The sequence below is a fragment of the Schistocerca gregaria genome, chromosome X (assembly GCF_023897955.1).
Source record: "Schistocerca gregaria isolate iqSchGreg1 chromosome X, iqSchGreg1.2, whole genome shotgun sequence".
NCBI lineage: Eukaryota > Metazoa > Arthropoda > Insecta > Orthoptera > Acrididae > Schistocerca > Schistocerca gregaria.
This window is the reverse complement of record NC_064931.1, coordinates 762350444-762373855: the sequence shown is the minus strand read 5'-3', so window position 1 is coordinate 762373855 and position 23412 is coordinate 762350444. Positions and strand designations below refer to the sequence as shown.

Below are 23412 nucleotides of genomic sequence, written 5' to 3'. Positions count from 1 at the left end.
TACCTACTTAGATCTCCATCCATATTTTCTCTTTTCCAAATTACATTTCCTTGTTATTTGTTTTCTCATAATTACATTCTGTAACTTCTTCCCTTTATTTACACAATAAATTATATCTGTTTTCATTTTTCCATACTATGTATTTACATTTTCTGTCACATTGATACCACAATGAAATTCTAACAGGCATAACAAACAATATGGAACACTTTATTTATAAGGTAAATAGTGAGAACAGTTACACTTCCCATCCCACTGATGTGCAAGACCACATGTAGCATGTGCATCAAATTAATGTGACACATCCCTCAGACCTTGTTGAGTTCATTACAGAGTGGGATCAAAATACACTGTTACAAACATGTGTACATGGACCAGAATCATATTTTCATGTTATAGAGCATGATTAAGATCGCTCAACATATGATTCCAATTGCATTTTCACTCTGGATTTTGAGCTGATGAACTTGCTTCTTCCTCTGCCACCTAGGTCACACATGAAGGTGTCCAATTTACCAACCACACTGCACACAATCAGTTGCATTATGTACTACAACAACCCCTGATCAAATGTTCTTACAGTACAGCACATGTTACTTAAAACTGTCAGCATTTCTGCCTGGACTTGGTTCATTGCTGTAGAATATACATTTTTGTTGCATAACATCATTCATGATGCTGTGAAATATTTTTCCTAGTTGTGTCATATTGGAGACCATTCATATGTTGTCAGTGATGTCATTCTGTCACCTCTAGCTACCTGCAACTTCAAAACTGAGAAGGTGGCCTCACTGCAATGGATGTGCAAATCACCTGAACTACAAGATTTTCAAGCAATTTATTCAGGACAGTTAAGTGGCAGAACACCTTCACAGCTCTCACACCACCTAGGAGTCTTACTGGATCCTAATATAATGCCAGATGGTACATTGTGGATAGTAAGAGTGACATTACATCCAAGTTTCTTTGATTACTAATGAAGGACTCATATGTCATATCAAAATACAGATCACCAAATCTGTACTTGTACTACAAGATGAATACTATTACTACCCACAAGCCACCAGCATGTCACAACAGCAGCAGCCACATTGCTCCCCAACACAGTGATCAGTAACTGAGATGAGCTGAACACATTTGGTGAACATGCCAACTAGGAGTCAACACCTGCTGCTTCAAGGATTCTGTGTCATCATCTGCTTACAGCAGACCAGCTACTGTCAGATGCCATTCAGTGTTCCAGCAACAGACAGCAGAGCATATAATGATTTCACTAATGCTTTAGCACCACTGCTCTCAAATGCACTATACTGTACATGCAGCTAATGCTGTTCATGTTCTCCTGTAGGCATCACAGATTGCAGAAATAAGAAAGTATACATACACATTTTCATGTGAACCCAACCAGCTTGCCTCATGCTTCCAGGCATAGCAGTTGTCTGTATGTTCTTGACAGGGGTGTAAACCAACATCTTCTAGTGGTCAGCATGATGCCAAGAATAGCTATCAGTTCTCACACTTCAATGTCTCTGCTACTGCTTCAAACAGTACATGATTCCCTTATTTAGGCACATGATAGCACTACCTGCACTGTTGACTTAGGTCACAGCACACTGTTTACACACATGTTTGTGCTGGCTAGCATAAACAAACCTCTGTTAGGCACTAATTTTCTGTGAAATTATCACTTGTGCCCTGATTTAACAGAGATGGTACTTTACAACAGAAATAATGATTCTATGCCAGGAAGTTTTTGACAAACCTCCTATTCCTACTTCTTCTTGGTAAGCAGAGTTCCTTGTGTCTCTGGTAAATGGGGTTCAAAAATGAAGGTGCCCACTAACTGAGCAGCTGGCTATGATAGAGACATTATATAGTTACATGAAAGGGATCATCTTACATTACAGGATGAAAATTTGAAATTAAAATGTAACTTTGCATGAGAGAAGCAGCAAACTGGCAGAGGCCTGGCAGTAGCTGTCTTTGTTAAGGATTACCACAGTTACAAATACCAGACATACATCATCTCCTAATTCCAATATCCATGAGATATTATGAGCTGTTGAGAACTTTAAGTGTATGATAAGCAACTATAAAGGCAGTTCCAATGATGATATAGAATTCTAGGATCTGGATGAGATGCTTACTTGAAACCTACTAAAATTGGATGCAGTGAGTACTGAAGGTGACAAGGACATGAAAGGGTTGTATAAAGAGGCAGTATGCAACATCCAGAAATGCAATGACCAACTGGAATCTTCAGTGGATGCACCAACTCTTTCTAACAATGGCCTTCAACCAGGAATGATGGAGCACCTACAGGTCAGTGATAGTTCTCCCCACTCTAGTTTTACTAGTGCTTCTACAACCCACATCCACTATGGCATTAGGGACAACAGAATAAACAGTCTTCCATAAAGCATGGAGACTTGCTCCATCTAAATTAGATATCACAAAAACAGCTATCAACGAATTATTAAAAAAGGGAATTGTGAAACCTTGATGTAGTGCATGGGCATCCTGCATCCACTTAATAATGAAAAATGGTGGTTCATATAGGATATGCATTGAGTAATGACAGTAAACACATCCACAATACGAGACAGGTATCCCATCTGAAATATTTGGGACTTCACCCACTCAATGACTGGTGCTTCAGTCTTTATTGTGGTTGCCTGAAAAAAGTATATCTTGAGGTACCAGGGGATAAGGAGGACATTTTAAAGACTGTCATCATTACTCCTATTGGTTTGTTTCAAGTTCTTGTATATGTCTTTAGGCCTAAAAAACACTGAGGAAACCTGGCAGTATTTCATTGATTTGGACCTCAGCAACCTTGATGTCTATTTCCCAAACCTGGATGATATTCCATTTTTTTCTTCGCCATAAGAATGCAAGCAGCATCATCACCAGGTCTGACTTTTGTGCACGTAAAAAATTTGGTATTACAGTGAACAAAGACAAATGCAAAAGCATGGTTGCATTATTGGGATATTCAATGATGGTGGCCAGTATCAGCTGTATGGAAGAGAGATTTGAAATCATCAGGCAGATTCCACCTCCTATCACATTCCATGCACTCTGTGGGTTTCTAGAAATGATCAGTTTTCACAGGTGGCATATCCTGTATGCTGCAAAAATCCAGGCTCCCTTAAATGTTCTGGCAGGCAGAAATGCTAAAGGACAACAGTCCTTGCACTGTACACCAGAGATGCAACACACATTTGAAGTTTAGAAAACACCATCACCTTGGCTCATCCTTCCCCTCCCTGGAAGTGACACACTAATCAGCACAGTTGACAATATGTGGTGGATCCACACTTGTCTAGACTGCCAACACAGCAAGATAGGTTGCCATGCATTTTTGAGGCAGGGAAAATTTGACATTCCAAAAGGGAGGTTACAGCATGTACACTTGGACCTCATTGACCCTGTGCCTGAATTGAATGTGTTCTGGTACATGTTATCCACCACTGCTTAGACAGCAAGCTGGGTTGAAGCTGTGCTTCTAAAAGACATGACTGCAGAATCTACTGCTCTGTCCTTTGGTCACATGGGGAAAGCTCACTTCTGCTGCCCATCTTCAATAACTACTGACTATGGACACCAATTCAAATTGCATCTTTTTGAGGAATTGTGTACATTGTGTGGCATATAATGTTTGTACACTACAGTATACCAGCCACAAAGCAATGGATTAGTTGAAAGATAACACTGCACACTTAAAGTCACCCTGATGTACCATGATTCCCTGTGGACTGAAGAAATGCCATGGATTTTGTTGGGATTTCACACAGCATATAAGGACGATTTACAGTCATCTTTGGATGGAATACTGTATGATGAATGCTTAACTTTTCCCTTTAACTTTCTGTCACCATCATGTGGCAAAACAAGTGCTGTATCATTTTGAGAGTTACAGAGGCAAGCAGGTGTGATGGGATGCACCCCAGTTCACTGTTACTAGTGCCACGTCATCATAGTGCATCTGTGTGTAGCATACTATTGCACCATAATCTAAGGATGAAATTAAAAATTAAAGTTGGTTTTCCAAACTTTGTCAGCATATACTGCAGTATATTAATGTTTAGATTGTAAATCTCAGAGTGATCTGATGAATATCTTTCCCGAAATACATTGTTTTAAGAAAAAAAAGAAGTGGTGCTAAATAAAAAAGCTAGAAAACCAAAAATTGTTCAGTGCATGCAAATTTATGTCCAACTATAACAAGTCTCAACCTGATCAGAACAATATTTTGGTCAAAATCAGAGTTTTTACTAAAAATTGAAGGCTCTAAATATTAGACTCGTATGAAGCTCTTGTTTAATATAAAAACATTAACTATGGGACCTCATTAAGCTACCTCTAACAGTTTTTGAGTAATTTACTGAAAACTAAATTAGGAACAAAAACGCCCTTATTTGTAATAGATTAAGTATCATTTGTATTAATGATAGAAAGTTTCGATTACAGCACCTCATGAAACCCATTACATAATAGAGCTTTAATAAGTTTTAAGACTTTGATGTAAATATCAATCAATACAAGATATCTTAAAGATGTAGTTCAGAGGTCATTTTCTAATATCAGCTCTGTTCTACAAATTTTAGACAGCAAAGTTTAAATGTAGGTAAGCTAAAACTTTTCCTGTATGTAAGCCAGCATTACTCCATTCATATAAAAATTATGAAGATTGTAAATTGATACACAACAGTGTTATAAAATGATATATATATCTGAGGAAGAGGCCATTTAGCTGCTGCTTCCTGCAGATAGAGTGGATGACGGCAGGTATTCCCTTTACCCATCCATCCACTACACTCATATATAAATAAATACAGCCTGAGAGGCAGTGACTTGACTTCACTTCACACCCAGTTACCATCCGCAGCAGTCAAACGCCAGCTTATGCACTGCCTCCAGTGATGTCACAGCCAGACTGCAACTAAACACATGTTTTGGGTACAAATAGGAAGTGAACTTGTGAGGACTGTATACCATCCTGGATCACTTATATTTAGCGGAAGTTACTGTTTGTGTTACCAAAACATCGTGGCAAGTGGTGACATTATTTTACAATTTTATGGTGAGTAATTAACTTTGATTATGAGAAGTCAGGGCAAAAGACCATTTAATGGGTACTTAACACAGAGGTTGTCTCTGAACTACTCATAGTGCTGTTTATGACAGAGACATTATTATTATTATTATTATTACTATTATTATTATTATTATTATTATTATTATTATTATTATTATCTCACTATGATGTGTGTGCAAAAGTTTATCAAGTATATTGATCAATTAGAACGCAAAACTTTCATATATAATCATAGTTCCTGATCCTGCAGAGTAAATTGAGAGTAGAAGCATTTCAGTGAATGAAACAAAAATGTGGACTTGCAGACTGGAAACTATGGTCAGTATGTTCTCCATCGCTTACTGGCTGACTACAAAACTAGTTTTCAGTGTCTCATAACAGACAGTGCCACCGTCCCAAAATCACCACATTTGGTGGCCTCTTGAGTTACCAGTTCTTGTAACTAGGGTCAAGCAACACACCAGCCATACAAGAACATGGAGTACAGGAGATTTTTGTAAATAAGTCTCTGAATGACTGTAATCATATGATGCTCAATGGAGATCCCAAATGGGTAGCCCTGCAACAACTGTACTGCAACCTTCACAAGGTGTTACAGCATAGGCTCAAACATTTTCTATTTGGTTCATTAGCAAACTTATGACCATCTATGGTCAGCACCTTAAGCTAGGTTGGATAATGCTGGCTCAGGAGGATGACTGCAGCCTAGTACACCGACAAGAAGATTCAACATGTACTTCTGTTTCACCCAACAAGAGCCTGTGCCCCAGCTCTTCCTCCTTCAATGAGGAATACAATGTACCAATGCCATCACTTCAAAAAAAAGCCTCTGAGCACTATGGGACTTAACATCTATGGTCATCAGTCCCCTAGAACTTAGAACTACTTAAACCTAACTAACCTAAGGACATCACACAACACCCAGTCATCATGAGGCAGAGAAAATCCCTAACCCCGCTGGGAATCGAACCCGGGAACCTGGGCGTGGGAAGCGAGAACGCTATCGCAAGACCACGAGCTGCGGACCAAGACTTCCTCAAAGCAGCTCCTAAATCCCAGTACGGCCAAGAACTATGAGCCTCTCTGTTCCTGTATGAATACTTTGAGGAACAGTCATATCACCATCCACCCAGTCATCTGTGCTCTGCACTGGAAAAGTGGGCTCTATGGTGACAGCAACCTGCAGAGGTTGATAAAGAGAATGAAATTGAGACCAGTGTGTGTAGCATCTCTCCCAATTCCCAGTACGGCGAAGAACTATGAACCTCTCTGTTCCTGCATGAATACCTTGGGGAACAGTAATATCACCATCCACCCAGTCTTCTATGCTCTGCACTGGAAAAGTGGGCTCTATGGTGACAGCAACCTGCAGAGGTTGATAAAGAGAATGAAACTGAGACCAGTGTGTGTAGCATCTTTTGTTTTGATGTATTCTTAAACCAATTCATTCCATGCTGCCTGTCTTAACACATGTCTGTCAAGTTATATCATCATTTGTATAAAATAGATTGGTTCAATTCTGTGGTGCCCATAAGTGTATATCATTCCATCTAATCCTTGCCTTGCCCTCCATCCATCCTCAAAAGATGATGATTTAGCATTCTTGGTTCAGAGTCTGCAATGTCTGCTGTGGCTCAAAAGTCTGACTTGAGAGTGGCAGTCCTACTACAGTTTGGGGAAGTGAAACGTGAAGGACTTCAAACAGAAGCCACTCTCCCTTTCTGTCTTGTCCTCTTCCTGATTTGTTCTTGAGTGCATTTGTCCTCTGCAAGTTTGACCCCATTTCACACACTTAGTTGCCACTTGAAACAGTCATCAGCAGTACTTGCCCACTGATTTGGATTAATGTTGGCCTTGGTCAGGTCTCTCTTTCAGACATCCTTGGAGTGAAGATGTGGTCTTCCCACTGGGACTCACACCTTCCTGAAATTCTCCATGCAGCAGTTTTTTCAGTATTCACTCAGGATCCGTGTGCCTGACTTGTCCCAGCCACTTTAAACTACAGTGGCACAGGAGTGCATGAATGCTGGGTGTGCTTGCAAGCTGTAATACTTTGCTATTGGGTACTCTACCACTCCAAGAAATTTGAAGGATCTTCCAGAGACAGCGGAGATGGAAGCTGTTCAGTTAAGCTTTGTGCTTAGAAAGAGTTGTGCATGTCTCACAGCTATAGAGAAGGGTACTGGTAACACAAGGGTTGTATACTTCTAATTTAGTTTTTATTGTGTATGTATGTATGTTATGTATGTTCCATACTCTGTTTTTCAATCTATCCATGATAGTTGATGCTTTTGTGACTCTATTAGTAATCTCAGTGTCCACAGACAAGTTGTTAGATATTGTATAGGTAGGTAAAGCCATCAGCTACCTGCAGAGAATTGTTGCCAATGCTGGTGAATGGAAAGCTGTTGGTACCATGTGCCATGATCTTAGTCTTTTGCAGGCTGATGGTAAGACAAAATTTTTCACATGCTTGTGATAATTTGTTAATTAGATACTACAGCTCATCTTCTGTGTTTGCTACCAGTGCTGCATCATCTGCATATAACAACTCATGAATAACAACTGTATTCACTTTGGCCTTGACCTTGAGGTAGGCGATGTTGAAAAGATTTCCATTAGGCCTAGTATGTAAATACACTCCCTCTTCACAGTGTTCAAAGGCAAATCTCAGCAGAAAGAAAAGGGAGTATGAGCTAGCACACACCCCTGCTTTACAATACTATTGACAAAGAATACTTCCAATGTCCTATGGTTGAAGTAAACTGTTGCTTGCATTTTATCACAGAAAGAGACAGTTATTTATCACAGTTTAGGTGGCATCCAATCTTCTGCAAAAATTTGAAGGGTCCATTTTTGGTTAATAAATCAAATGCTTTAACAAGGTCAATAAAAGCGATATAAAGTGGCCTCTTATGCTCACAGCACTTCTCTAGCAGTTGTCACAGAGAGATCATATCCACAGCTGATTGGTCGCACCTGAAACCACATTGAGATTCTGGAAGCTAGGATTTGTAACCACATTACATGGAAAAACTAGATGCAATGCCTACTATGAATAACTCAGTAGAGCAAAAGATATCCTTGCTAATGGAGAGGCTCCAGGTGAAGATGGGATACCTGATGCGGTTGTTAAGTACAACAACTCTGTCCTTATGAAACACCCATACTCACTTCTCACAACCAGCTGGGAAGAAGTTTATGTCCCACTGGGTACGCAGAATTCAAATATTTTTAAAGAAATGTCTGCAACACGTACTAAGACATATCATTGCTAAATATAGTTTGTAAGGCATATGCAGGAGTCATCTAACTAATCACTGCCACTACCAACAGTACTAACACTACCAACAAACCAAAACTAATAAGATATCAGACATATTGTTATTCACTATACTGCCCTTGATCAGATGTGTGATAGTTATAAAAATTATACAATGTGTATCACTGAATAAATTTGCTTATTGTGAAACAAACACAGCAACAGTTGTCCAAAATGTGTAATAAAAAGTAAGAAATACCATAACTGAAACCCACAGGTCTGAATAAATTTACTGTCATAGTATTGCAGAACAAGATTTGCTTACAAACTCCCTAGTACCAAAATAACATGAGAAACATTCTAAGGGTTTGCTGGAGAGTGATTAATGTTTATAACATTTTTCAAGTTGTATCACAACTTTTAATAATTACACTCATTAACCACTTTAGAAGTTAGATGGCTGAGGAGGTAAAAATAAGCAATATTCTAATTCAGGAAGAAATATGAAGTCTTGTCTAATAGAGTAAATTTTGTGTTCCCACCATTTTTTCTATTAATTATCAACAAAACCCTTAACAAAAAATTAGACCAATAAATAAATAAATTAAGTACCAATAATCATCCACATTTTTATGTTGTAATTCCATAGCTACTTACATACAAGTGTTGTATTATGAATGGCATTTTTCTTTATTTCATCAACTGCCAGATTTAATGCAACTAGGATACTTGTTCCACCCTTTGTGTAAACGAGTTCACCAACAGAGTCAACAAATGCACACGTGTCTGTCTGAGTCAGTGGAATGTCTATATCAGCAACATGACTGAATGTTATCAGACCTGCTGTTCGATTTATGGAGAGCCTGAAACAAGAGTTAATCATTTTCAGTTACAAGATATTATACGTAATTTTGGAGGTACTAATACTTGGGCACATGTAAAAATGTTCAATGCATGTCAGCCACTTGTAGCATTGCAATGGCTATGGAAATTGGGAGTTACTGATTGTTGTTAGAATCAACTTTATATTATCTACAAGACAATAACAACTGAAGATATAATATTCTGTTGCCTTTTCTTCCTTGTACTATGAAGTGAATGAATAGCAGGTCTGGCCTTGTGAGATGCAAATGAAATAATACCATTGTTTCTGGTGTTAATTGTTTGAGATTTGCTGGTATTCTAGATTCATTTTCACTCATTTTGTTGACTTTTCACATTGAGTGATTGAGACATCACTCATGTCTTGCAAGATTACACTATAAAGAAAACCCTTTATGTGGAATGAGTGAAGGTAAACATGAACAACAACTGGAAGCAGTATTAATAACAGGATATCATTAGAATGCTGTATAAATCTATCACTGTGATACAAAGACATTATTTAATGTACAGAACAATAAATGACAAGTCTAAAAATGTTCTCATCTGTTGAGACTGGCGCCGTTCTTGCAAGCCTCAGACTTTCAAAATGGGAGTTGCTGATTGTTGTTAGAAGTTCTTGTTTTAGACTGATGATGAAGTCCCTCAGGAATTAATAGTCTGGCCAGGGAATAAATCCAGTAAGCAAATTTGCCAGGAGGTCTTGTTTCATACATGGAAAAAGCTCTGCCACCACCTATTGAATGTTAAATTCACTGAGTTACAAGTCATGGCTCATATGATCCCTGATAATTCCAGTTACCTGGATGCAGAAGCCATCCTTTATTCTTTTGAAATTAGGCAGAAATAGTGATAATGACTACCCAGGCATCAACTCTGGGATAAAACTTCTGTAATTTGTTGTGTCATCCCACATACCAGTTGTGGTCCTCTAGTTAGACGCTAAGCAGAAATCTAAAGCCTGACGTTCCATCAGGTCTTTGATGATCTTGAGTGCAGTTTTCTTGAGTTGCATTACAGGTTGGATAATTTTAAGATCCCCATCAACATGAAAATTTTTTGCCACAGTCAAGAAGAAGCTACTTGCTTAAGTATGTATGCTGTACATATGAAGGTTTCTTATATTAAGTGATGAGTAGTTAGGTGTAATACATGACAGAGCTGTGTTTGTTAGGTGTAATACATGACAGAGCTGTGTACATCACCTGAATTTGATATGGAGGAGAATATGTGTCCTTGGAGGTCAGAAAAATAAAATGTAAATCTAACATTATTTAGCAATAGAAGCATTCTGGGCAGGGTACCAAAATTACCCATGCCTATTACTCGTATAGAAAATATATAATGCATGGAACAGGAAGGTAGATGAGAACAGAAATAAATAATGATGAAATCTTCAAATACAACATACCACGAACCGTCAAACCTTTGTAAGAGGTACCATATAGAAATATGCAACAAGAGGACCAGATCAATTAGAGACTATGAAATAAATGGTTCAAATGATAATCTGTTATAATACCTGCACTGAATGTAATCTACTGCTAAGAATTATGCAGACACTCAATACATCCTTGTAATTCACTATCAAATGATTGTAATCTAATGTATAACTATAATGGCTATTTTGCTGCAATAAATCATTTATTTATATTACAAATGAAGTTTACAATGGAAAAACAGGGCTACAGATTTAGTTCCATGAAAACTCATTAGAGTCAAATCAGACAAATACGGTCAGAGAGTGAGCAAACCTTGGTAAAGATAAATCTCAAATAGTAACAACATGTTTCTATTTGACTCCCACATGAAGTATCTAAGTAGTTTAGTGCTTCAAAGAGAGTTCAGAAATTATTAAGTGGCAACTGCAATATAAAGCTATTATAATGGTGTAACTCTCAACTTGCCAGCTATAGCCTGCAAAATGCATGTGTTTTGAATTGGCAACTAGGACAGAGATTCTTGTAATGTTTCACTAAATCCTTTTATGAAATTTATCTCGACCATTTTTTGTTGGAAAACTATATTACATTTGCTATCAATAAACAGGCTAGTACTTTTCAATTATTAAGAAAATTCGAGTTGTCTGTTTATGGAATAGAAACAGAGAAAAATGATACTGATACAATATTTACCTTCTGCCACAGATATATGATCACTTATAGCTGATAAATATTATCGCATAATTCTGCCTTGATCATTTGTGGTGTCAAGCCACAGGCACTGTGAAAATCACTAGCATGCACGCAGGGCCACAAAAAAGCTCCTGGAAAGTCTGCACATCGTTTAACCTTAAAATTGTCTCCGGGCTACCCAATCCCAAATGATAACTTTCATTTTACAAATCTATTTGCAATCCCAACATAGCTCTCTACTTCTTTAATGGTTGTAGAACCTATAGCAAAACATCTCGTATCAAGGCTGCAGTTGTGAAAATTAGGGTGTGAAACATATATGAAGCTTACTGCCAACACGTGGGGACTATCAAATAAAAACGAAACACCTGCAACAATGGTGTCATGGAATGGTTCCATTCAAAAGTAATTACCAATAACATTAAGGCATTTATTCCACTGGGTGATGAGATGATCAATGCTTGTTTCAAAGAAAGCAGTCGGTTGCTGGTGGATCCATAACTGCACCCAGTCTTGCACTTCCTTGGCCAATGAAACTGATGTTCATGTATGTATTTCTTCAGATTACCAAAGATGTGAAAATGACACAGTGAAAGATCTGGGTTGCATTGAGTATGTTGCAGTGTTTCCCAACCAAATCGCTGAAGTGTAGCCTTCATCATATTGGCAGTGTGAGGGTGGGCATTATTGCACAACAGGACAATTCCATCAGACAGCCTGAGGGCAAATGAGAAACCCAACAGGAGAAACATCCCACATTTACCCTGCATAAGAAATCCGAAGTTGTTCAGAGAAGTTCTACTAAAGTCATAATGACCTCCTTCTTTGACTCCAGGGGCTCTCTGTTCATAGAGTTCTTCAAGTGTAGCACCACCATTAATGCACAGTGATATAAAGTCACTTTATAGAAACTGTGATGTGCCATAAAGTCGAAACATCCAGGAATGGTGTTGAGCAGACTCACACTGTTGCACAATAATGCCCACCACCACACAGCCAATTGGACAAAGGTTATGCTTCAGTAATTTGGATGGGAAACACTGCAACATCCTCTGTACAGCCTGGAACTTTCACAATGTGATTTTAACATCTTTGGCAATATGATGAAAGACACATGTGGGGGTCAGTTTCAGTCTGATGAGGAAATGCAAGAGTGCATGCAATTGTGGATTCATCAGTGGACAACTGCTACTAGAAAACACGAACTGATCATGTCATCTCCCAGTGGGATAAATGTTTTAACATGAGTGGTGATTATTTTTGAATGGAACCGTTCCATGGTCCCACTGTGGCAAATGTTTCATTTCCATTTGACTATCCCTTATAATTAATGAGTATACACTGAAGAGGCAAAGAAACTGCTACACCTGCCTAATATTGTGTAGGGCCCCCACAAGCACACGTAAGTGCCACAACACGATGTGGCATGGACTCGACTAGTACCTGAAGTTGTGCTGGAGGGTATTGACACCATGAATCCTGCAGGACTGGCTGTCCATAAATCCATGGGAGTATGAGGGGGTGGAGATGTCTTCTGAACAGCAAGTTGCAAATCATCCCAAATATGCTTAATAATGTTCATGTCTGGGGAGTTTGGTGGCCAGTGGAAGTATTTAAATCCAAAAGAGTGTTCCTGGAGCCACTCTGTAGCAATTATGGATATGCTGGGCATCACATTGTCCTGCTGGAACTGCCAAAGTTTGTCAGAATGCACAATTGACATGAATGGGTGTAGGTGGTCATATAGAATGATTATGTACATGTCACCTGTCAGAGTCACATCTAGATGTATCATGGGTCCTATATAACTCCAGCTGCACTCACCCCACACCATTACAGAGCCTCCAGCAGCTTCAACAATCCCTCGCTGACATGCAGGGTCCATGAATTCATGAGGTTGTCTTCATACCCGTACGTGTCCATGCGCTCACTACAATGTGAAATGAGACTTGTCCAACCACCCAATATGTTTCCAGTCATCAACACTCCAATTTCAGTGTTGACGAACACACGAGAGGCATAAAACTTTGTGTCATGCAGTCATCAAGGGTACAAGAGTGGGCCTTCAGCTCCAAAAGCCCATATTGATGATGTTTCACTGAATGGTTCACACGCTGACACTTGTTAATAGCGCAGCATTGAAATCTGGGGCAATTTGCAGAAGGGTTGCACTACTGTCACATTGAATGATTCTCTTCAGTTATCTTTGGTCCAATTCTTGCAGGATATTTTTCCAGCAGCAGTGATGTTGGAGATTTGATGTTTTACTGGATTTGTAATATTCACTGTTGCTCTTGAAATGTTCATATGGGAAAATACCCTCTTCATTGCTACCTAAGAGAGTGCTCACGTGTCAACTATAACACCATGTTCAAACTCACTTAAATCTTGATAATCTGCCATTGTGGCAGCACTAACCAATTTAACAACTGTGCCTGACACTCTGACACTTGTTGTCTCATATATGTGTTGCCAACCACAGTGCTGCATTCTGCCTCTTTAGATATCTCTGTATTTGAATACACATGTCTACAAAAGTTTCTTTGGTGCTTCAGTGTACAATTATTTTGACATACATCACAGGAATATTAAAGATGCCCATCAGGACATTGAGCTACTGACTTCAAAGACTATTTCCTCATACCACATATGTAGTATTTTCTCCAAAATATATTCTGTATGTCCACTGGCAATAATTAGAGAAATGCCAAATATGACATTTAATTTACTCTAGAGTTGGAAATCACTTGAAATGAATTGCTATATCTTGAAAAGCTTATCAATACACTCATTGTAAATTAAATTGTTGTCCTTTTGAATGGCTAGGAATATGCTGGATTTTAGTATTATTGTGCAAAGTTCTCCACCAGTTGATTGTGATTTACTGTTGGAACTGGTGTGAGATTTATTTCCCAATGTTTAACAGTGGAACTGTGTTATGCAACATCAGTTTCACAAACAATGTAGGCTTCACAGTTTTAAGAGTGATATTCCATTCTTGGTAAGCAAAACTTTGTAACAACAGTGTATGGGTCCAGTGTATGGAGACCATGCGTTGTCTGATACCATTAGTCGTTCGCTGACTTTTCTTAATGCTTCTTGTAGATGAATTACAATTATAACATACACTTCTATGCATCTCCACTAATGACTATTATTCCTTTCATGCCATACTAGCAGATGGACATATACAGTGGTAATTGCATCAAGTTGGGATAAGGTGAGAGGGAGTAGTTTTACCTAGCAGCCCTTGAGTCACCATTTTTCGTCCAAACAGTAAGAAGGAGCATTGTTACAATGAGATTCAATTCTGGGTACTTTATCTAAGGGACTAATTTGGCATCAGGTCTCAACATTTTACCACCTTTCAGGAATATCCTGTGGTGCAAAAGGGAACTTCGTATGTTTCAGCCAGCTCAATTCTTATCATTGTAGTCTACTGTGGGGACGTATGTTACAGCTTTAAGTGGCTCAAGTGGTTTTTCTTATGAAGATTTTTATGTACAACTATGATGCAATTTGAAGCTAATTTTATGAATGAAACAATCACAACCTTGTACTGAGTAGGCTAATACTCATCACAAGATATTGTGTGTATGCTTTTGAAGAGAGATGTAAATGTGAAAATTTATTTGAACTTATGGAATGCACAGAGAAATGCAAATTCAAGGTTCAAATGGCTCTGAGCACTATGGGACTTAACATCTGAGGTCATCAGTCCCCTAGAACTTAGAACCACTTAAACCTAACTAACCTAAGGACAGCACATACATTCATGCCCGAGGCAGGATTCGAACCTGCGACCGTAGCAGTCACGTGGTTCCAGACTGAAGCACCTAAAACCGCTCAGCCACACCAACTGGCTTGAGAAATGCGGATGGTAACAGTAAATTATAGTGAATTTGTCCAAATGGAAAATGTAATATAGTCAGATTGTGAATATGTTTCCTCTACCTTCACTAATGATGATTTAATCAAAAAAATAAATTCACCAACTTGGCTACATTCCCACATATTTTCTTTGTAAACAAAGTTTTTACATTCAGAATTTTTTCTTATGCTAACATTTTTTTTTTTTTTTTACTTCGTTTCCTGCTATTTAGAAACATAACAGCCTTACTCACTAGCATGTCATGGATCAATAAGTTGAATGATACAGTATTTTGTGTTTTATCAAGTCCAAATTTTCTTGGGAATGCAGCGTATTCCCACCAGATACTTTTGCAGAGTTTCCATAACTAGATAAACTAGTAATATTAAATGCAGATAGTTCCATTAAATATTCCTTACAAAAGACACACTGTGATGGGCAACGACACCTCTTTTGGTAATGTAGCCATTAATCCAACAACTATTAACTGTCTGCATTTATTTTTTCATAAACTACGGAAACAGAAATTGAAACACAGCAAAATGGAAAACTCCATTTGCTTCCATTTTACTCCTTTAGACAACAATTTTTCCCTGCCTTTCAACTGTTTCCAATCATACATGTAATGCATATATGTGTACACAAAACTGACAAGTTACTTTGACAGTCTTATTATTCACTTTACAATCTACAATCTGCTGATTGCAATGGTATAGTTATTTTTCCATAAAACATTTTCATTTGAGGCAATCTGGTAATTGAAATTGTTCCCACATAAAATGACTGTCAAAATAGCATGAGTTAATGACTGTTTATTCACAGCAGATCAGGCTCATAAGAAATACTCAAATTTTGCACTTTCCAATAACCAGTTTACTTTCTCTAAAAACTCATTAACTGCTTTGAAATTATTCATAATTGTTGTTTGGACACAGCCAAAAATACTTCCATTCTTTGAACTTTTAAGCTTGTTTATTTTCAAGATTTGACATTGTACTTTTGTTTTCCTAATTCCTCTTAACCATGATAAACATTTAAATAAACCACTATTTAAGAAGTTTAATAAATAAGAGAAATTATGAACCTGAAAATTTTACATGAAACTTGTAAATCCACCACATGGGTAAACAGTGTATCCATCAAATAGTAACTAGAACCTTAATACTTTAATAAATATCTCATATTCGATTAAACAAAATAATTATGTGAACACCATATGACACCAGCACTAATTGTAACCTTTACATTATTGTATAGTAAAATATAATTCCCAATTTCACAAATTATACATGAACCTCCACATACCACCAACTGAGATTGAGTCCTCAGTCCATTCCTAGCTATGAACCAATTAATACCTCAATGTTGGAGTCCACTGGTAGAATTATTTTTCAAGAATCACTCCATTTCATTCATATTAAAAGTCTGGGATTAGTTCTGAACATGCAAATTTCTACATTCAAAATTATTCCACTGTCATGTGTCTTTCTTGTTAACTTTTTCCTGAGAAAATCATTACATGTCTAGCCACTAGCTCAAAAATATCTGTGAGTGAATATATGCATATATTTTATGTGTGGACCCAATTGGAAAGTCAATCAGTGCTGAGTGGAAGTATGGTGAAGAGAAACACCAGCAATGAATTGTTAAAAGATTATTGATGAATTACTTTGTCACTGTCTAGTACCTGCAAGTAAGGTTAGCAATTTGGTAATCTTGAAGGAGAACAGATTAACCTGATGAGAATTATTAATGAAATTCTCAACAATGAACTTCTGAGTACATGAGAAAGTGAGGGAAAATTGGCAATAACTCAAATGTGGTTTAATCAGAATGTATGTGCAAATGAGCGAACCTTAACTCAAGCTGTTATTAATTATTTAGTTACAAATCCAAACAGTTTTCAGCATGAGGCTACGAAGTTAAGGAGCTACCAAGAAACATCAGTCTCCAACCAGGTTACTAATTTTACAAAGTCTCATTTATAGTTAGATCTTACATCCTAGTATCAGTTTGAATGGATTATCAGCACTCTTTAATGTATCATATTATTGGGAAATATAGACTCATGTATTTATTCATGGCAAAGATAGAGCCCACTGTATCTTGCACTAAATTACAAGAATTTGTGTAGAAAATGTGTGGAATTATCAGAGTCTGGAGTGTCTGTACAGATATCAGTATTTCTGAATCTGTGATTCTTGCAATCACATTAATTAACAGTTATAAAAGATTGTATTGAGTGAATCACTAAATTTGTAGATACAATCCAGAATCACTGAGGATTTCATATGAATTTCTTTGTAATTTAAAAACTGTGCAGCATATTGTTCATCTACTTACGGGAATGCCTGGGCCACTGATTTAACAAAGTATTTTTCCATTTCAAATTGTTGTGGTGAGACACTTACTGACTCATCTAGTAAGAATAACATATTTGCTGCAATGCCATTCAAAGTACTGTTTATTTTATTCACAAAATCTTCGCCTACTTCTTCAGGTGCTGAAATACAAAGGAGACATAAATTTTTCTTGTGAAATACACAAAAATGAATTAAAAATCTTTAGTTTTAGATACTTGCCTTATGGAACTTCATGTATTACAGATTTAGTTAAGTTATTGCTATCATCTGTCAATTCTGTAACACCTTTATAATAAATCTCACATCTAAGGATTGGTTTTGTAATTTTTGTTTAAACAACAGTTTTGTTTTGTTGTCTGATTCAAGAAGGAATTAACTGTATGTAGATTGAGTAGAAAGGATATCACAGTAGATCATTAACAATGATGTTAAGGAAGATTTGGGAAAACTAAACAGGAGAGAAATAGTTTTGTTGAGCAACAATAATAGTTGGTTGGTTTTGGAGGAGGAGACCCCGTGCCCTTTCAAAGGAACCATCCTGGCATTTGCCTGGAGTGATTTAGGGAAATCACGGAAAACCAAAATCAGGATGGCCAGATGGGAGATTGAACCATCATCCTCCCGAATGCGAGGCCAGTGTGCTAGCCACTGCACCACCTCGCTCAGTTAATAATAATAGTTTCTAAGCACTTTCTTCATTGGTTTTGCCTGACTGAATTAAGTTGGTTGGTTGGTTGTTTTGAGGAAGGAAACCAGACAGCGAGGTCATCGGTCTCATCGGATTAGGGAAGGACGGGGAAGGAAGTCGGCCGTGCCCTTTGAAAGGAACCATCCCGGCATTTGCCTGTAGCGATTTAGGGAAATCACAGAAAACCTAAATCAGGATGGCCGGATGCAGGATTGAACCGTCGTCCTTCCAAATGCGAGTCCAGTGTCTAACCACTGCGCCACCGAGTGAATTAAGTATGTTATGTTAGTATACTTTATTTGTTTTCTGTTTTATTGAACCAAACCACTATTGACAGATTTCTGAAACACAAACACAAAGTTTTCCTTTAGAAGCAGAAATTTTTCCATACTGCTGTGTAGTTCAGCAACAAAACACTATGCTTTCAAATTTATAAAGAAAGTAATGCCATATGAATTTTCCACTGACCAACAAAAAGTGATAAACTTCTACATGGTTACTCTGCAATTCACACTTAAGTGCCTGGCAGTAGGTTCATTGAACCATTTTCATACCATTTCTCTACCATTCCACTCTCAAATGGCGTGTGGGAAAAAGGAACACCTAAATCTTTCCGATTGAGCTCTGATTTCTCCTATTTTATTATGATGATCATTTATCCCTATGTAGTTATGTGTCAACAAAATATTTTTGTATTCGGAAGAGAAAGTTGGTGATTGAAATTTTGTAAATATATCTCACCGCAAAGAAAACCGGCTTTGTTTCAGTAACTGCCACCCCAACTCGCGTATCATATCAGTGACACTCTCACCCCTATTGTGTGATGTGAAACGTGTTTCCCTTCTTTGTGCTTTTTTGATGTCCTCCTTCAATCTTACCTGGTAAGGATCCCATACCGTGCAGCAATATTCCAGCAGAGGACGAACAAATATAATGTAGGCTGTCTCTTTAGTGGGTTTGTTGCATCTTCTAAGTGTTCTGCCAACAAAACGCAGTTTTTGTTTCACCTTCCCCACAATATTATCTATGTGGTCTTTCCAATTGAAGTTGCTTGTAATTGTAACTCCTAGGTATTTAGTCGAATTGACAAACCTTAGATTTGTGCGATTTATCATACACCCAAAATTTAGCAGATTGCTTTTAGTACCCATGTGGATGATCTCAACTTTTCTTTGTTTAGTGCAGTGAAATTCTCTCTAGATCATTTTATAATTGAAATTGATCATCTGATGATTTTACTAGACAGTAAATTACAGCATCATCTCCAAACAATCTAAAGAGGCTGCTCAGATTATCACCTAGATCGTTTATATAAATCTGCAATAGCAGAGGGCCTATGACACTACCTTGCAGAACACCAAGTATCACTTTTGTTCTACTCGATGATTTACCGTCCATCACTATGAACTGTGATCTCTCTGAGAGGAAATCATGAATCCAGTCACACAATTGAGACCATACTCCATATGCACGCAATTTGATGAATAGTTGTTTGTGAGGAATGGTATAAAAAGCCTTATGGAAATCTAAGAATATGGAATTGATCTGAGATCCCTTGTCAACAGCATCCATTACTTCATGAGAATATAGAGCTAGCTGTGTTGCACAAGAATGATATTTTCTGAATCCGTGTTGGTTATGTATCAATAAGTCATTTTCTTCAGTGAATTACTACTCATGCACTGGCCTATTAACAAATGTTTCGTGATAAAAGACCACTTGAAAATTATATATGTGGTACAATATGCACAAAGAGAAACTGAAAACATAAACTGCACACACAAATTTCTGATACTGACAGTATGTCAATATGCACCCTCCACAAATACAACATAGTATTTTCTGAAAAAGTCAAACTAATAACAGCTAATATTGCAATTACACAAAGGAATAAGCAAATAAAATGTATTTTGAGATGCAATTGTAAAAATTATTGCACTTACTTTTACATGCAGGTATTTTATTCAAACCACCAGTACCATTCCAGCCATCAGCAGTGCATGTGACTGTAGCACTTCCAGCAAGTTCATATCCATTTTTGCAAACAAGGCTGCATTCATCCCCTAATTCACTGAAAGTCTCAGAACACAAAGGAGGATCCCAAGTCTGCCTTTCATTACTCTTCAACTGAGCACAGCCTGAAACATAATTGATGAATTCTTTTTAATTTTTTCATGATAATACACCAAAATTCATATGCCAGAGTAATTACAAAATTTATACATAGAGTTTTTAGTTTATTACTCCCAAATTAAGATGTATCTTAAGGTTCTTCCAAACTGAATACTAATGCACATTAAATGTAATTTTAAGAAATTAAAAAAATTATATTTCCTTTCCATGACTATAATAAAAAATAATACAGGTGTAGAAAGCTACAATAACTGAGTAACAAAATACCAGGATTTGCTGTTACAGAAAATGTCTAAAACTTTTGTCACATTTTACTTTAAAGCTAATTGCCATTTGCAGAACAATCACTGACAGAAAGGATGGGAACATATTTTTTTCCTGTAACACCTCAGATTTCATTGGCAGATGGAAAATTCAAAAACTAAATTTTTCTTTCAGTTATGGTCACCAAGGGAACATGTGACACTCTCAGTTCCATCTTTTTTTGCTCTTTTCTTTTCCAGTAATATTCTTTCATCTTTTCACCATATCTCTTGTGTATTTTTAAATATATTTCAGTTTGTTGGATCCAGTTTGTTGTTGATTTCTTTTTCCCTAGATACCTGAAGATCTGTTTTGCCAGTATATTCATGCATTCTGTTTAAATTTTGCTTAAAATGCATGTGTTTATTTAGATGTCTATAAAATATCAGTATGATTTTCCTTATTGTCTCTCATTTCTTCCATATTTTGATACATTTCACCACTGCTTCTTAGTTTCCAGGCTTCTTTGCTTCTTATTGGATCTTAAATTTCTCTCACTATTATTTGCATTAATATTTCTATTTTGTCTAATTTGTAATTCAGTGCTAATATTCACTTTGCAAGGTACCACAGAACTAGGCTAGATTCCCAATGTAAAAAAATGATATCAAACATAAATTGTATCATATAATAGAGTTTTGGGTTAGTAATTAGCAATACATGTTTACAGATGAACTATGTAATGCATTTGGGCTAGTGAAAAAATAACTTTATCTTAACTTGTCAGCAATTAATGTGGGCAATCTTTTCTGTTATTATTTTGTACACTATGTAAACATAGTAGTTTTCAAGCAAAATCCATCATCCCAGATTACTTTTGGAATAAACAAACACAATAAAAAGACAAAATAGTATGTGATTGTGTGTTTAGTAATGAGGTTTCTTTTACACTTTCTTCTAAATGCACATATTTCTTGTCTGTACTCGAAATGTTATTTAAAAGGTTGCAGACTATAATTCATTATTCATCAGTTTATGTTCACTTCACTAAATACAACAATACAGTCTATTTGATTCAAAAATTTTCATTTAAAGAAAAATAAGTAAAAGTTATTATGTAAACATAATGTCCATTTAATGAGAATTTAAGTAAAAACATAGAAATCTACTTTTCCAAATTTAAATAGTAATTTCAAAATGTCATAATCAGTGCAATTCACTTTTGTTTAGAAAACTCTTCGTAATTTGAGAAGTTAACCCTTCTCAAAAGTTTGCAGATAGAATGAAGGGTTATGAATAAGTAAAAACATGTGCCAGTGATTATTCTTGCAAGCTCATGTAAGCTCTCATTAGTTCATGTATGTCAGTTCTTTTGTGTAAACACAATGCACTTGGGGTTAAATATTATAATGACTTCTAAACTTTTTGAAAATTAGATACAGGAAAATGAAGACAAGTAAATAAGGTTGAATACAGAACCGGTATATCAATCTCCTTTGTTAAAATCACCTCCTGCAAGGACATTGAAGTTTTATCATTTGTATTCAACATAAAAATTGATTAAACATTAATTTGTTATAAATAACATTAATAGCTGTATTGGGTAAGAATGCCTGAAGATTCATGAAACTACTTTAAATAATTTCTTAAATAGACAGTAGTGCATAATTTACCATGTTCACACACAAAATTCCTCTTCCGATCACAGTTGAGATCTGATAAGACTGGGCGAGTAATAAATAATCTGTTTATTGTTAGACATAAATTGGCTCTTCTAACATTGATAGCCCATGGAGGATAGCCATCACTTCCTATTTTACTTGGTATTTCTATTCCAGTGGGAACCCACATCCAGTTTCCATCAGCATATCTTCCACCTATCCAAATGTTCTGATAAGCTGAAAGATAAACAAAATTATTTTATGTTGTTCTTAAAACTGATGTGAGGTGGGAAGATTACTGACATAGTTTCAAAAGTCCTAATAAAATAGTATTATGAACAAAAGAATTCATGTCTTATCCTCTATGGCTCAAGGTGTACTAGTGGTATTCTGCTCTAACAGAACAGGATGTTTATTAGACATATATTTATGAAGAACATCATTCTGTGACTCATTTGTTGTATGTATACAAAATCAGAAACAAAATCAGAACAATATGTGTTCAGGATAAAAATAAATTTGCTGAATGCAAATAACTTGGCATCAGCTGTGTTAGGTACAGATGTTCTACCTACTGGTGACAGAAAAATTTGTGCCAGACTGGGGGTTGAACCCAGATTTTTCTTATCACAAGTGATCACCTTATCATTAGGCTATCCGTGCACACCTCCCAGATCAACCTAAACTTCCGTATATCACATTGACTGCATCACTAAACCATAGTCTATTACTTTCATCACTGAGTGTTTGCAACTTAATTCTATATTTTCATATACATCTACAACTACATCTACATGACTACTCTGCAATTCACATTTAAGTGCTTGGCAGAGGGTTCATCGAACCACAATCATACTATCTCTGTACCATTCCACTCCGTAACAGCGCGCGGGAAAAACGAACACCTAAACCTTTCTGTTCGAGCTCTGATTTCTCGTATTTTATTTTGATGATCATTCCTACCTATGTAGGAATGTAGTGAGAATAAGGTTATGGGGAACTGAGACCTATGAATTATCATCTAGTGCCTGCCTCGGCATGTTATAAATACACTGATAATGTCTGACAGCCGT

The 23412-nt window shown here is 36.8% G+C and overlaps 1 protein-coding gene across 1 annotated transcript in view; it reads right to left on the bottom strand.

Annotated features, from left to right (window-relative positions):
- LOC126299307 (uncharacterized) overlaps window positions 1-23412 on the bottom strand; it is a 54554-nt gene that overhangs the window by 2430 nt on the left and 28712 nt on the right. The window contains exons 3-6 of the mRNA XM_049991108.1: window positions 22352-22576; window positions 20246-20440; window positions 17595-17754; window positions 9021-9226 (exon numbers count right to left, since the gene is read on the bottom strand). Of these exons, the coding sequence (XP_049847065.1) occupies window positions 9021-9226; window positions 17595-17754; window positions 20246-20440; window positions 22352-22576 (786 nt within the window). The remainder of the gene's footprint in view (window positions 1-9020; window positions 9227-17594; window positions 17755-20245; window positions 20441-22351; window positions 22577-23412) is intronic.